The sequence below is a fragment of the Halichoeres trimaculatus genome, unplaced genomic scaffold (assembly GCF_033239565.1).
Source record: "Halichoeres trimaculatus isolate MK-OKI-2021-1 unplaced genomic scaffold, fHalTri1.1 fHalTri1_scaffold_10, whole genome shotgun sequence".
Classification (NCBI taxonomy): Eukaryota; Metazoa; Chordata; class Actinopteri; order Labriformes; family Labridae; genus Halichoeres; species Halichoeres trimaculatus.
In genome coordinates, this window is record NW_027437187.1 from 21,087,253 (window position 1) to 21,102,227 (window position 14,975).

The 14,975-nt window shown below is 40.9% G+C and overlaps 1 protein-coding gene across 1 annotated transcript; it reads left to right on the forward strand.

Annotated features, from left to right (window-relative positions):
• Window positions 1–1,248: 1,248 nt before the first annotated feature.
• rgma (repulsive guidance molecule BMP co-receptor a) lies at window positions 1,249–12,992 on the forward strand. Its single transcript, XM_074676780.1, has 4 exons — window positions 1,249–1,891; window positions 5,486–5,601; window positions 7,226–7,743; window positions 10,092–12,992. The coding sequence occupies exons 1-4, from the start codon at window positions 1,878–1,880 to the stop codon at window positions 10,779–10,781; spliced, it is 1,338 nt and encodes a 445-aa protein (XP_074532881.1). The 5' UTR covers window positions 1,249–1,877; the 3' UTR covers window positions 10,782–12,992.
• The last annotated feature ends 1,983 nt before the right edge of the window (window positions 12,993–14,975 follow it).

Genomic DNA, 14,975 nt, shown 5'->3' on the forward strand with positions numbered 1-14,975 from the left:
TTAACTATTTAGGACCAAGGTACTTGTTGATATTTTTTAACACTGGTCTCATAATGAAGTCGGCTTCAGGGCAGATTTTCCTTCTGTTTCCATCTCCATTTAGTGTGTGTTTTATTTGCAGCAGTAGCCTGAGTTTAACAGGTTTTTTATAATGGACTAAATCACAGGCTACTAAAGGAAATCACAGAGTGCCCCCAGGGTAGGCATTACTGAACGCCCATAATAGTTACATGCCTGCCTGTCACTGATTTGTTCAGTAAAATGGAGCAGAGTCTGACCTGCACACACACGCACACACACACACACACAGAATCAAAGCCTTGTATTAATCCAGTGATATGTAAAGTAGATGTGTCGTGTTAACCGGCCATAATACCTCAGTGAGAGGCGGCGTGTACACCAGCTGTGTTTGAGATGGGGCTGGCATCCGGCACCTCTAAAACCATTCTTTTCACACCAGGGTGTCGCTCTTTCATGTTCTTATGTTACATCAATGTAAAATATGCTGCCTCTCTGTGGCCAGCTGGAGAGGGCCGATCTGTGGCTGTGATAGTAAACTGCTGGATTACAGGGGTCAGATTGTTGCTGGATACATTAAGAGGTGATGCAATGTGACAAATGGTGATGGCAGAGCTGCACGGGAATAACAAGGTGAAATCACAGAGCAGTCTTAACTCTTCGAGGAATTTGGACTCTGCCAGATTTTGTAGACCTGCTTGTTTTGTTGCTTTGGTCAGATACTGTAAGTCTGCTCTCTGGTGTGGTGGATTTTCTTGTAACTGGAGCAGAGGGAACTGGTTATGTTTGAAGGAGGGGAGCAGGCTTGGAAGCTGAAGAGGATGGGGGGTTGGGGTGGAAGAGGAGGTTGTGGTGGTATTTTCCTGCATGCAGTCTGATCCTAAAACACAGGTGCAGCCTCCTTCATGCCCCCAACCCCAGCCCCCTCCTCTGGGCTGCAAAGTGTTTGTCCATCTGATCCTCCCTTAAATCCTGATTACTATGGATTTGTCTTTTTCCAACCTGTTATTTGCATTAATGTGGGGTTGCTATAGGTTAGGAAGATGATGATGCCTACAAGGAAGGAAAGCCAGCTGCAGTAAAAAGAAAATCCCTAAGAAAATGGCAAGAGGCACTTTATTGATAATTCTTTCACAGTGCATTGGTTTAGTTTTATTTGCAAAATAACCTCACACAACTCATTTTTGTCTTGTTTTTCAGCAGCTGCGACCTAATCCGAGGGGCTCCCATCTCCCAAAGCGTCTGAGAGAGAAGTTAGAGGAAGAGGAGGTGGGTAAGGGAGGAGGGGGTCTTCACAGCTGAGATTTGGGGCTCCCAAAGGCGTCATGCAGAGCCGATCATTGTCTCTCTCACACTTTCTAACTAGCCATTTCACAACATGCAGACAGCGGATCGGGCTGTACGCAGCAGCAGCAGCAGCAGTTTTGCCCTCAGGGTTTTTTTTCCTCCCCGACGTCGTCCATAACTAACAATTTGGATCCAGCGCGCGGATGAGAGCAATTACGGAACATAATCTATCATAATGTCTCCCTTTCGATCGACTGATAGTCAAATGAGTTGAGCAATGGCTGCAGAGATCTGAGTCTTCCCGGGGTGCGAGAAGTGTTGACTGTTCAAATGAATCCAAACTAAAGAGGAAGAAAAGCACTTTGATTCCACCGAAAAGCAGATCGGTGGACACCATGCACAAATTGGCGGATTTTACACACAGAGAGCCACTGGGGGCTTTTGAATTGGGATTACTGTGACACACACAGGTCTCTCTTTTTTAGAAGGAGATTTTTAGAGGGAGTCTGCTTCCTCTCGCTCCTGTTCGCTGTCCTCCGGATCCTGCAGGACTCCAGAGTCGCGGAGAGCCCATGCAGTCGCCAAGGTTGGTATATCTGTTAGCTGAAGTCTGGTTTCACATTAATTTAGTGGTTTTTCACACCATTACTGGGTGTTCCAACCAAATCTATACTTTAAAATAAACGTTCACGGTCCGTGAGGTAATGGGCATTTCTGCAGAATAATGAAGCTAATTTCTTAGAGTGCACCTACGCTGGATTTTTAGAGCAACATCCTACAATATCACTCTAATGATCATACTTAGACCTGGCATGCAATAACTCGTGCTCATGTGTACAAAAAGCAGTGTAACACCAGGGCACGCGTGCCTGCTGGCTGCACATTTTCACCTCGCACATCCTAACTGCGTGACAGCTGTAATTAGGCCAATAACCGAGCTGTCCATAAAGCTCGTATTTAATGACAGGTTTGCTTGTCCTCGTAATGCCATGTGCGTTTGTGTCATGATTTGAGGTTTCATATCAGAGCTCATTGAAGCGCCATCTGTTGGAAACGAGGATCAGTCTGTAGATAGCATGCGTCCTGCAAGACAAGCTACAGAGATGTAGACCAGTGCTCGGAATTAAACACAAAAAAGGTTTAAAACTGGCATAAGCACGTCAGAGATGTGCAGGTTAGACAGGAGATGTCAGAGGTTTAAAGCAGTGTGACTGGATTATGCCTGCTGGATTTATTGACATGTATTACTGTTTTATTTATGTGACTTTTACCTGTCACAGCATGTGGAACACATGATCTGTCTGGTATCTCTGTGGAGATTTATCGTCCTTAGATGTGGTTTGTCTTTTCAGTACATGGAAAATCTGAAATTTGTGTGTTGACCATTAAAAGCCTTTGCAGAGAAATCAAAATAATTACGTATTTTAAACCAGTTGGACAATATACTTTTGCTTTAACCATTTATTAGTCTTTGGGAGCGGATCAAGCTTCCTCTTATATCCAGTATGGCTTGTTTACAGAATGTGGTACAGTTGCAGTCACAGTCTCTCGGATCTGACGCTGGGTTCCCTTTTTTGCCTAACAAACAGAACATTAGGGTGTCACAAACAGCAGGTACTGCTTTTTACAACTAGGGACCCAAAAATGTTTGGCATCTTCTTGTTGGCTCATTATTGTTTTAGTATTAATATACTGTAGATAACAGTTGCCATTTTTGGGCTCTGGATGAACCGGGACCAGGATGACTGAGACCCCTTAGAGTTTTCTTTTTTAAGGTTACAACAACCCACTAAAGAAATATTTTTTGAAAAAATATATTTCCATTAATCCGTATTTATTAAATGATTCATATGCTTGTGTGTTTATGATTCATGATTGGGAGAGGGGGGTCTATCCTGACTAAATGTAGACTAAATAATAGCTGCAGCCATTTTTCTTATGAGTAACCCCATATTTACTGTGATTGAAAAAAAAGAATTCAAATCTCAAAATCTATACAGACACTTGACACATTAATTCATCCACAGGGAACTCTAAATGTGCTTCATTGAAGACAAAACCTAATTAAGATGACTCAAGTGCAACTACAAGCTAACTATTTGGATATAGGTCATTAAAATAAAGCAATGGGCTAAAAAATGCACCCATGTAAGATAAGCAAATTAAACAACTCTGCATAGAAAAGTAAGAATGATTGATATCGTAAAATGCGAAGGACATTTTGATAATAAAAATGTAGAAAAATTCATTTTCCAAATGCTGTGTTGTACAGAAACCATAACTCTACGCTTTTTCTAAACAATAGTCAATCAACCTGTGAATCAGTCACTCCTATACCTGCATCAAAGCCCTTACAGAAAAACAGGACAGTCCTGTTGAATCATGGGAAACACAATGTTTCAAAATCCATCAAAACATCTCACAGAGCTGCAGCTTTGTACCTTTCAGCTGCAGTCACTCATTTCAGAGGTGGGTGTCGGTATATTAGAGCTGGAAATCAGCGTGCATAGGGTCGCCCTTGTTGAAAACGTGTGTAGGCTCAAACCTCATTGTGCACTGGTGCATCCATCAACCACCAGACGGACAGCAATCACAAAAGATTTTCAGTGCACAGTGGAAAAATACTGTACAGCCTGCCACAACCTGAGGAAACACGGCTATCTGCCTAAAAGGATTTGGTTTGAACAGCAACATTAGAAAAAAGTAATCATTTGTTGTTATTAGTGGTGAAGAAAGACGTCAGTGAGGTGGTAATGGAGGAAGGCTTCAATACTGTGATAGTCAGTTCATCTATATGTTTTAGATATTGTACTCTCTTAAAATCTTTTGTGCCAAATAGACACCAGTTCTGTCTTGTAACATATTCTCCGTTCTATAATGAACTTAGGGTTTTAGGTTATCGATTTTCAGACTGCAAACATATTCATTGCTGCTTACTATGTTGATATTTTATCAATTAATCAACCAGCTTGATCAAAAAATGGTTTATCAGGATCTTAACATGTCAAAATAAATGCTCATTTGCTTTTTCTGGAAGTCCAGAAGAGAAGATTGGCTGCAAGTCTTTGCATTTAAAGGATTTGAAATGTGCAATGTGCAAATGTGCATCATTTTTGCTTGTAAAACCACTAATACCAATAATTTCTTGAAAAAAAAAAAAAGGGGGGGGGGGGGGGGGGGGTCGCATAAATCATTTTCTCTTGATTGATTATTTGATTTCTCAACTAATCCTTGCAGCCATGGGTGACTAGATAAACAACCAAATTGAATGTGTTAGCTGTGGCTATGAGTAATGTGGTAAAACTATGCAATCAAGAATATTCCCAGACTGTTTAAAGAAGCAACTGTTAACTCTTAGTTGATCACTTTATTGACAACAGCTTGTTCGAGATATGGTTCTGTGGCAGTACTATTACACTAAATGGGAACTACTTTGATAGTAGAAGCTTTGATTTGCATATTTATGTATCTCAGTATTAGACTACATTTGTTTTTAGAGATCTTAAGCTCTTTACAGGCTCATAAAATAAACTGACAGTAAGGAGATGGTGATAGGCCTGGAAGTTAAGGCACTAATTTAGGAGGAATTGCATAATTGTGTTTAAACCCTGTTGTTTTTAAAGGAATGTGTGATATTTGTTCATTACGGTTGGTTGTTATTCTTCAGTATCCAGCTCCACACATTCTGAAGTGAAGGGATGCCACTGTTGTGCTTTTCAGGTTTTCCCTCCACAGTGAGGTTACTGTTGCAAATGAGGCCTTTCTTACATGTGGACTACCACTTTGTGGGTCTTGAAATCTCCGGTCTTCGACAAACCAGTCTCCACACTGTGAAGTAATTTGAAACTTTTAGAGAGGGGGGTTTAAGGGCAGAACAGGCGGCAGTGATTGGTTCAGTGTGTCCGCTGTATTTTATCGACACTCCCTAAAAGGAAGAGTCACTGCTTGGCTGCTTTCAGCCGTTTGTCCGTCAACTCGCGTGAACTAGCTTCTGCAGCTGTAGCCGTGGAGTTACATTTAACACCAAAAAGACCCACAAAAACAACAACAGCTTCTTACCACATAGTGATGAGAAAACAGGGCCGACTTCAGACCTCTTTTATGGACTTTGTGTTGTTTGTCGACTCGACGAGGACACGGCAGCTCTAACTTTTCTCCTTCCTTAATCCGGTTTGAGCAGGGAGAGGAGTGAAGCGCGAGCCCGAGCTGGATGGATGGTTATGGGGAAAAGAGGAAGACCCTCGGCGCTTGACGTGTTCAGAGTCCTGGTTGTGTTTCTCTCACTCTTCCCCTCCGGTAAGGAGCTTTGCTGAACTTTCAAAACTCTTCTTAACCTCATACTGCAACGGTATATCAAACTTTCTTAACTAGTTACTACCGAAAATGTTACGTCTTAACTAATCTAGTCCAGCGTTAACCAAATACTTTGAAAGTTGTCAGGTTTGGTCAGTTATACGCCAAAGTATTGAAGAGTTATTCTAAATGAACTACAAATAAAAACTTAGTGATTTCCTTAAGTACGTCAGTTTAAAGAAATTTTTGAAGTCGCAAAATTCAGTTATATCACAGGAGTGCTTCCAAAGTCGATAGAAACGTGTTTTAAAACTGTTTTATGTCAGAAAATTTGCTGCGTTTACATGAAGACGTTTGGAAAAGGTTGAGAGTTTAAAAATACTAAAACAGTTTGAAAGTGAGCAGTTTTCACATTAGAGTAAAAAAAGGATGTTGTAAGTGATTATTAAGCTTTTAAATTTGAGTTTAAACAATACCAAAGCTAGAGGTCCTTTTTTGGAGCTGCAGCAGCCCTCAAGACTTGTTTTGTTTGGGGGATGGGGTTCCTTCTTATTTACTTCTTTTCACAACTGGCACTAAGTTTGGTTATTGATTAACTAAAACATTATAATTTCTAATTTTTTAAACTATTTCCTCTAAAAAAAGAGCATGCTTTTTTTCAATTTCCATAGAATTATTCCCATTTGTAGTATCACAGTCAGCAGCCAGCAAGAAAGTAACCAACACATTTGTCATTTATTTACTTCACACCTTTGTAATCCAACAATAGAGCTATTGCACCAGGGACACCTCATTCAGCTCAACCTTGCACTTTTGCAAAGCTCTTATCAGTTTCCCTCTTAAGTCTCTAACCATCCAACAACAAAGTGATAATGCCCTGATAGTGGAGATCAAGATTAGTTTATTGCCTTCTGTTGAACGGGTGGTAAACGCAGAGGAGAGATGTGGGGGTTGGAGAGAGTTGCTTTCAAGCTTTCAGAGTGTTTTAACTGTGACTTCAAAGTGTTGATATCACTGGTTCCCTTGAGACACAAGGTGAAACTTATCACAGCCCATACAAATAAATGCTCTATTAGTCCAAGGAAATACTAGTCAAACATGGTGTTGCAACAGGGCATCCTGGGAAGTGTTTGGAGACTTTTTGTGTCAGGTTGGCAACAATATGTGGCTGAGAACATTTCTCACCTTTGAGGATCATTTACGGCATTTTTAATCGTAAAGATGAAATGCTTTTTGCTGATAATGTATGTTTGATGTGAACATAGTATATGGTTTGATAGTTTCTGGTTTCTTGTCATTTTTTTCAGTGGGCTTTAAAAGCTAATAACAGCAAGATTCTTTTTTTTTTTGGTGTCTACTTGTTAGCTTTAGCATTGAGAAGTTGTCAAAATGTAGAGATATTCAAATGGAAAAACTAAGAAAAATAAAGATAAGCTGTGTGTAAGGTGCAAGAAAGCAAAAATAAAATTTGTTAACGCACTACCTATCAATAGGGTGTCTTGAACAATAGTTTTTTAATATTGTCTTTATTACAGTTAAATGTAAAGCCTTACTCCTGAACTATAATCAGTGACACTCTAAATGTACTGACAGCTTTATGTTTTTTTCTTAACTTCTTTTCTAACAGTGAGTCTACAGTGCAAGATCCTTAAGTGTAACTCAGAATTTTGGGCCTCCACCTCAAACTCTGGACCAGAGGAGGAGTTCTGCACAGCTCTGCGAGCATACAACAGCTGTGTACGCCGGACCGCCCGTACCTGCAGGGGTGACCTAGCATACCACTCTGCCCAGCATGGCATAGAGGATCTAATGAGCCAACACAACTGCTCTAAGGAAGGGCCAACATCCCAACCTCGAGCACGTACCCCGGTTCCGCCTCCACCACCTCCTGTTCTACCTGACAGCCAGGAACGCTCCGATGGCCCTGAAGTGTGCCACTATGAGCGCAGTCTGTCACGCAGCCCAGCCCAGCCTAACTACACCCACTGTGGCTTCTTTGGGGACCCCCACCTGCGAACCTTTGGAGATGATTTTCAGACGTGCAAGGTGGAAGGAGCCTGGCCACTCATTCACAACAAGTACCTGTCTGTGCAGGTGACCAACACTCCTGTGGTGCCAGGTTCTATGGCAACTGCAACAAGCAAGGTGGGAAACCTGTCTGTTTGTCCTGTGTGAGTGAGGGAGATTTTATGGTTCCAGCATTTTGCTGCAGGTTATATTGAATATGAGAGATGCGAAATATTAAAGCTAGACTTTGCCACTAATACTAATGAAGATGCAGTGTAAGGTATTGGGAAGTATGTCAGTCTGTACACAGATATGATACCATATCAAATTAATCCACCACCCCCTAGAACCAACTGAAAAGATGCAAATCAGTTGCTTGTGAAAGCAAACCATGGTCAATTATTTACCTTTTTATTTTTTATTTTATTTTATTTTTGTCTAAAGTCCCACATTTTTACACAGTCTTATTTTAAATTTATCCTGCAACAGCTATAGTTCCACTCAGTTACAGATTTGCAGAAATCCTCAAATGCAAGTCCTTACAACGGTAGTTTCATGAACACACTCAGGTTACAAACTCTCACAGCACTGTTAGATGTTTTACAATGATCTCATCTCACCTGTTTAGACCCTGGTACTATTTTCTGGTCCCACCATTTCACATCTGTGAGAAGACATTTCAGGAACTTAATCGTTCCTGCCTTCAACTTTTGCTGTTAAAAGACATGAAAAGAACCCAGGCTAGTTTGATCAGAATTGTATTTAAACATCAAGGGGAACTTTTGGGTCACAACAATAACAATAATAATGATAATGGTAGAAAAACATCATGTTGATAGATTATTTTATTGGACTACATGGAAAAAAAATCATTAGCTGGTAGCTTACCTTTTCAGTTAGTATTGATCCAGTAGGTGTCAGTGTTCCAGCAAATCAGCTTGCAGTTCACATTTCTCTTTGTGCGACTCTCCTCTTTCATGTGGTCTGGCTGTGAGAGCTGCTCCTCTGTCAAACTGTGGACTCTGGTTTGTGTTTGGACGAGGTCCATTATAACATAAAAGAAGCCAAACTCCGGCTCCATCGCACAGATCTTGATAAGCTGTATAAATGATATGTTTGTGTAATAACAGCAGAGCTACGTCAAATATTAACCTGAGGTTCCATTTTCACTTTTCATTGCAGACACTTAAGTCTGAGGTTTGGCCTACTTAGACTTGGCTTATTATTGAGAACATGAAATTAAAAACTGTTGATATATTTTCTGTTATCAAATGTTTTCTTTCATCTTGAACTGCAGGATATTGGTTATTTTGTTTTATGGTACTTGGTCAGTTATTACTACTATTACTACAATCCTAGGTCAGAAACTTAAGGATGTAAGAGGTTTTTATAGTCTGCAGTTCACAGAGATTTAGTCCACTCACTGTCTGGTGGCTAGTAACTAAACTGTTTTGACTCTGGTATTAAAGCACTTTGTCCTTAATCACATTTGCAGAGAGTATAATTTTCTGCAATCAAGGCTTCCTAATGATACTCTATTAAGCATTTGCTGCATTTTTTTAGGCTTTTTAGAGTAAAGACGTTTTTGTTCTGCTGTTCTTGGAAGCGAATGAGACGACGACTTTAAGATCTTGATTCGGGACAAAGGGGGAAAACAAGGCAGCAGCCAATGCCACCTGTGCAAACAAAGCCCCTCTGGTTAGAGATCTGCATTTGCAGAGCTCTGTGTTTGGTACACTGCTCAAACTCAAGCAAATAAAACTGTCTGGATATTTCCATCTTCATTCCGAGCGAGGGATAATAGAGCTATTTTCTTTGTGTTTGTTTTCATTAAAAGCTTAAGAAATGAACCAGGGGAAAAACGTGAGTTATAATCGGTGGAATATGTTCGCTGAGGGTTGAGGGAGTAGAGGCAGAACTGGTAAAACAAATGAATTGTGAGGCAAAGAGAATATTCTGTCGACCCATGCTCCTCTTGTCCGTAGTGTGCAGACTTAGAGTCCCCAGGCTCCGACAATGGCTCATTGGTGTCCTGATGAAACCAAGCTAGCAGAGTCCTGAGCAGTCTCACTTAATTAGCTGCAGAGTATATCGCTCTGTCCTGGCCCAACGCCACTCCCTGGAGCATAGTTCTGGGGTTCACAGGCAGGTTTTTCAGCACTATGAATGGATCGTCTTTGTGTCTGCAAACTGAGGCCTGATTTAACATGGCTCAGACTCATGTTTTTTGAGGGCGTTTACCTTGGCCTCCCCCATGTTGAGCCAGTGTTGAAATGTGACACTAAAAAGGGGGCTGTGGGGTAGATGGCACATGTTGCATAAACTTGTGCTTAATGCAAAAGTATAAGAAGCCCACTTTTCATAATGTTTACATTCACTGCAAGTTATAGTATTTCAGAAAAACAGCAGCTCATGGCTGAAAAATCCAGACTTCATACAATCAGTGCGCTTTATGCTAACAAGATTCCTCTTTCTCTGTCCTGCAGCTCACAATCATCTTTAAGAACTTCCAGGAATGTGTGGACCAGAAAATGTACCACGCAGAGACCGACGAGCTGCCAGCTGCTTTTGCAGATGGCTCCAAGAATGGAGGGGACCGCCACGGAGCAAACACCCTCCGTGTTGTGGAGAAAGTCCCCGGACAGCACGTGGAAATCCAGGCCAAGTACATCGGGACAACCATAGTGGTCAGGCAGGTTGGCCGCTACCTTACCTTTGCCGTGCGAATGCCTGAGGAAGTAGTGAACTCTGTGGAGGAGGGCGATAACCAGGACTTGTACCTGTGTCTTCACGGCTGCCCTGCCAACCAGCGCATTGACTTCAGCAGCGTCAGGGCTCGAGGGGTGGAGTCCCAAGGCCAGAGCAGGACCAGGAGCAGCTTCACTCGCCAGTCTGCCAAAGCTAAGTGCAAAGAGCGGCTCCCAGTCGAGGATCTGTACTTTCAATCGTGTGTCTTTGACCTCCTCTCCTCTGGGGACATAAACTTCACAATGGCAGCCTATTACGCCTTCGAGGATGTAAAAATGCTCCACTCTAACAGCAAAAGATACCACATCTACGAAAAGGATGCGTTTAGAAGCAACGCTGCACAGACGGGCAAAGATTTACATCCACTCATCTTCCTCAACCTCCTCGCTGTGATGTTAGGCATCGAGGTTTGCACAGCTTACCTATAGTCTCTTTACAGCAGAGCCCTCATGATGTGTCAGTCAGTCAGTGAGTCTAAGCGTACCATCGTTGTGTTGTTCATCAGCTCCTCGCTTCCGCTCTGATCTTGTGATGGGATTGGTGGCTTGCCTGCAGGCTCATCCCAGCTCTGAGTCTCATATTTTAGTGTTATTGTTGTGTTTTAACTTCACAGGAATGACAGGGTGAGTTCACCATGGCCTCATCAGTCATCATGAGTGTTTAGCTGGTTTATAGGACTGATCTTTGATGGGAGCAGTGGTGAGAGAGCCCAGCGACTCCAGAGCTCAGGACATCCACCTGGGATTATATCCCACATTCTCACCAGGGCTTCGTGCCTATGGGAAGCCAGACAAGATGATGTTTTGCAGAAAGAAGAGTTTGCTGATCCTCTCTCCGCCAGATCCCCTCGTTGGTGCCGAGCCAGTGAAGCTCTCTGTGGCTCATGTGGCGGAGCAGGAGGACCTGACAAGGCCTTTTGTTAACCTAAGGCCAGAAGCAGCTCAATGTTTGATTAGTTTCCAGCTTTGGAAAAGCTTGAGCCCTTTTTTGGAGGAAGCCCTCCGCCAAAAGGATGTCAGAGCCGAGTCTCCAGTCGTCTGCTGTGGAGATTAATGGGTCATATTGTTAGATTTTGTGTGTGTGCGCATGAGTACAATATGTGTGCAGAATTCAGTGTCTGTTGTTAATTTGGTGTGTTTGTGCGAGTTCCCAGAAATGAGATAACGAAACTGCAGTTGGAGAAATCTTTCCAGGTCATTGTTTTGCACCCAAGTTTCAAAAAATGGAGAAGAGCAGTCTGCTGAAACAGACTCTCTCAGTCTGGGTGATGATCTCTCGAGGGGAGCTAATCTTTTTGCATTTATACGTCATTTTCGTGTCACACAGCCTTTCACTCTATTGTTTGAGCTGACGTGTTGATCAGACAGTGTTTTGTATCCTCATTCTGTAATGTGAATGTAGCAAACAAGAAAGCAAGAGAACAACCATGGCTAAGAGTGTTTACAGACTTAAAGACCAGACTAATCAAACGGAGACACCTCTTTTGATAGCGTTTCGTGAATTTAACTCTCTACTTTTCAGTAGTTGCACACAGTGGTGTTAGTACTAGCTGTAAAGACGTCAGTTTAGCGTTTTATAGACTACCAGTGTGCTGACCTGGCCGTGGCTTAGTGCTTAAATGATAAGCATATGTCTGTAGAAGTGAATTCATGGCTTAAGTCATTGCCAAAGAACAAGCCCTCGTGCCAACGTTTCCCTTAACAGCTGAATTTTCACGGCTCAGTCTTAAACTACTCACATTAAGGGGATTCTTAGCTGTATTTAACTCGTGTATTTGTGGGGAGAAATTACACTAACACGCTCTTTTTTCCTGTTCTTGCAGTCTCACTTTAGCTTCTCTTGTGTTTATGACAGCACTCCTCACCACAAGAGGTTTCCATTTGAACTTTGCTTTCAGCTGCAGTATCTGGTAATGTGTCCGCCATCCCTGTAGATACGGTTACCACTCGGGCAGTTTGACACTCATCCATCCTTTACACTGAAGTATTTGGCAGGCCTTACTACCGCTATTAGGAACATGTATAGGTGGAGTTTGATAACACAAAAAAATCCTACAAACAGATGATTGTAATGTTGAATCTTGTGTTCATAGGTGTAATTTGTATTGTGAGTTTTATAGTAAATGGTTCTACACGTGTAATGTGAGATTGTACATATGTTTGTGAGTTTAAATTTGTATAGTTCCAGTTGTGTTGAATTTAACACTCCAGTTTTTGTACATCAGATGTTTTAGTGAATGTGAACCTTTTTTATTTTTATTTTTATTTGAAAAGGGATGTTTTTATAAAAACATGAACACCACAGAACAGAATCCTCTTACCTAAAATACAACAAACTGGTTCGCCAGTGATGGGTCATACAAAACACTCTTCAAATGCAGCCAGCTTACCAGAAAAAAAAGGGAATGTACACATTTGTTCTTTGTTGTTCATGTTTTTCAGTTCAAAGCACTTTATGTTTACATTTTCATTGGGCTCTTATTTTAAGTTTTGTCTGACTGATGAAACATTAAAAAAAGCTGAATGAGCAATGCCAGACAGATGGAACTGTGTTTTTATGTAAAGAAATGTTTTGCCACACGCCAGCTGTTTATAATGTAAATTATTTATTGAATAAAAGAAAACGTCTTGTTAATTGAACTCTGGTCTCATTTGTGTGGCAGTGAGTAAATTTCTCTTCTACAGTCCTTTTTACACTTTGTGGTATGTGACTGCCCCCTGCTGTTAAAATTATGTGATGCTCTTACAGGGACATTAATGTGAAAACTTGCGAAACACTTTGACATACTTGTACACACATAGTGAAGATTTAAATACTCATGCCATAGCTTTTTAGTGCTGATAATTATTTCAAAAAGGGACCACATGTCATCATATCACCCTGTAATGTTCTCCCACAAACACTGGAGTGGGGCTACGCAGTGGTTGGTGCTGCTGGATTGGGTGGATTCTCCCGACCACAGTCCAAAAACATGGACTGTGGTTGTTTGTCTCTTCATATGTTCTCTGAGACAGCCTGGCAACTGGTCAAGGATGTACCCTGTCTTTTGCCCACTATCATCTAGGACAGACTCTAGTCCCCAGGCGCAGAGAGATGATGGATGGATTTTCAAATTTATGCCTTTTTAGTTTGCTTCAACTTTTGATGACAACCTGGAGATCAAACATTATCATTACAAGTTAACAGGGAAGATCATTTTTTCATGATGTGACTGAAACTGGTACGTCTCCTGTACTGTGCTAATTTGATGTCTTTTAATACACCGGCACATTAATTCAACAGCTCAGATGTTTTTTTTTTCTTTTGTTTAGTAGTTAGAAATTATCAACATTTACGTAATAAGAGAAACAGACTAAAAGGCCAGATATGTTTTAAATTGACAAACTCATCAGAAAAAAAGTTATAAATTCACCGAAAGCAAAGATAAAATCACCCAATCGTTGCATAAAGCATTGCGATGATCCAAAACACCAAGAGTGTTGTATGAATAGAAGGAAAAAAAAACTTTTAAGGTCTTTTGTGTTGATGGAAGCATGTTGCTGCCATACCAGAAAAAAAGAGGTCTGTATCACATTATCATGAATTGTTTTTCTGTTAGAAAGAAATGTTTCTTATATTGTAACAAAATATTTTTCTGGTTATCACAACATTAAAAAGTATCAGGTTAAAATATGAAACTTCTTGTTTTTCTTGTTATAACAATATAGCCTTCAGTTAACCTTATGTGGTTATAACGTAAAAGGTTTCATGATTTAACATAAATTCTTCTGTCATTGAAGTTGTGCTTGAATGGGGAAACAGAGCTAAATCGAGGATTACAACTCTCTAAGCCAATTTGATAAAATTGTAATGCATGCTAAAGACACGGTGAGATTATGTATTCTTCTCATGCACCACCACTTTGAAGGACAGTGTTCATCACGAGGAGGCCACCACTGCCCAAAGCTTGTCTCGTAATGTGTGTATAATGTTTCATGTTCATGGTATTACTGTCATTTTGTATGTTGTAGAAGATATCTTGTTATAGCATTTAAAAAAATTCACAACAGAAAAACTTTTTTCCCCTGCCATGACAGTTAATATGCATTTGCTTTCTCAGCCGTGTACTTGTGTATAATTGTCTATTTCACTGGGGTATCTGGATGTGACTGTGTTATCTAAGTCTTTTATGTTGGTGTATGTGTTTTGCCTGCCTGCAAAGTCAATTTCCCTCAGGGCATAATATAGATAAAACTGAATTTAAAGCAAGACACGTCCGTATATGTTGGGGCTTTGAAAAGTCTTTGTTTGAATTGCAAAGTTTGATTACAGCCGCCCTTAATAGCCATTGATTTAGATTCCTGCTGATCAGCCACGGCAACTTTTTGTTCATCATCCATCATTTGCTCGTTCCCAAGGTATCTATGTAAAGAGTATAAGAATAGGCTCCTCTTCTTATGGCCAGCTGATTAAAAAAGACTTTCCGCAAACCCTTCCATGAGTTGAGTTTGGACCTGAGTCCTAAAAGTATGAATTAATGGTTTGTTTTAGTCCCAGTGTGCATAACTTAGAGCTATATTACATCAGTCATATTCCTGTTTTTAAGTCATCGAAAGGTTGGAGTGATGGAAGACAAATTGTGG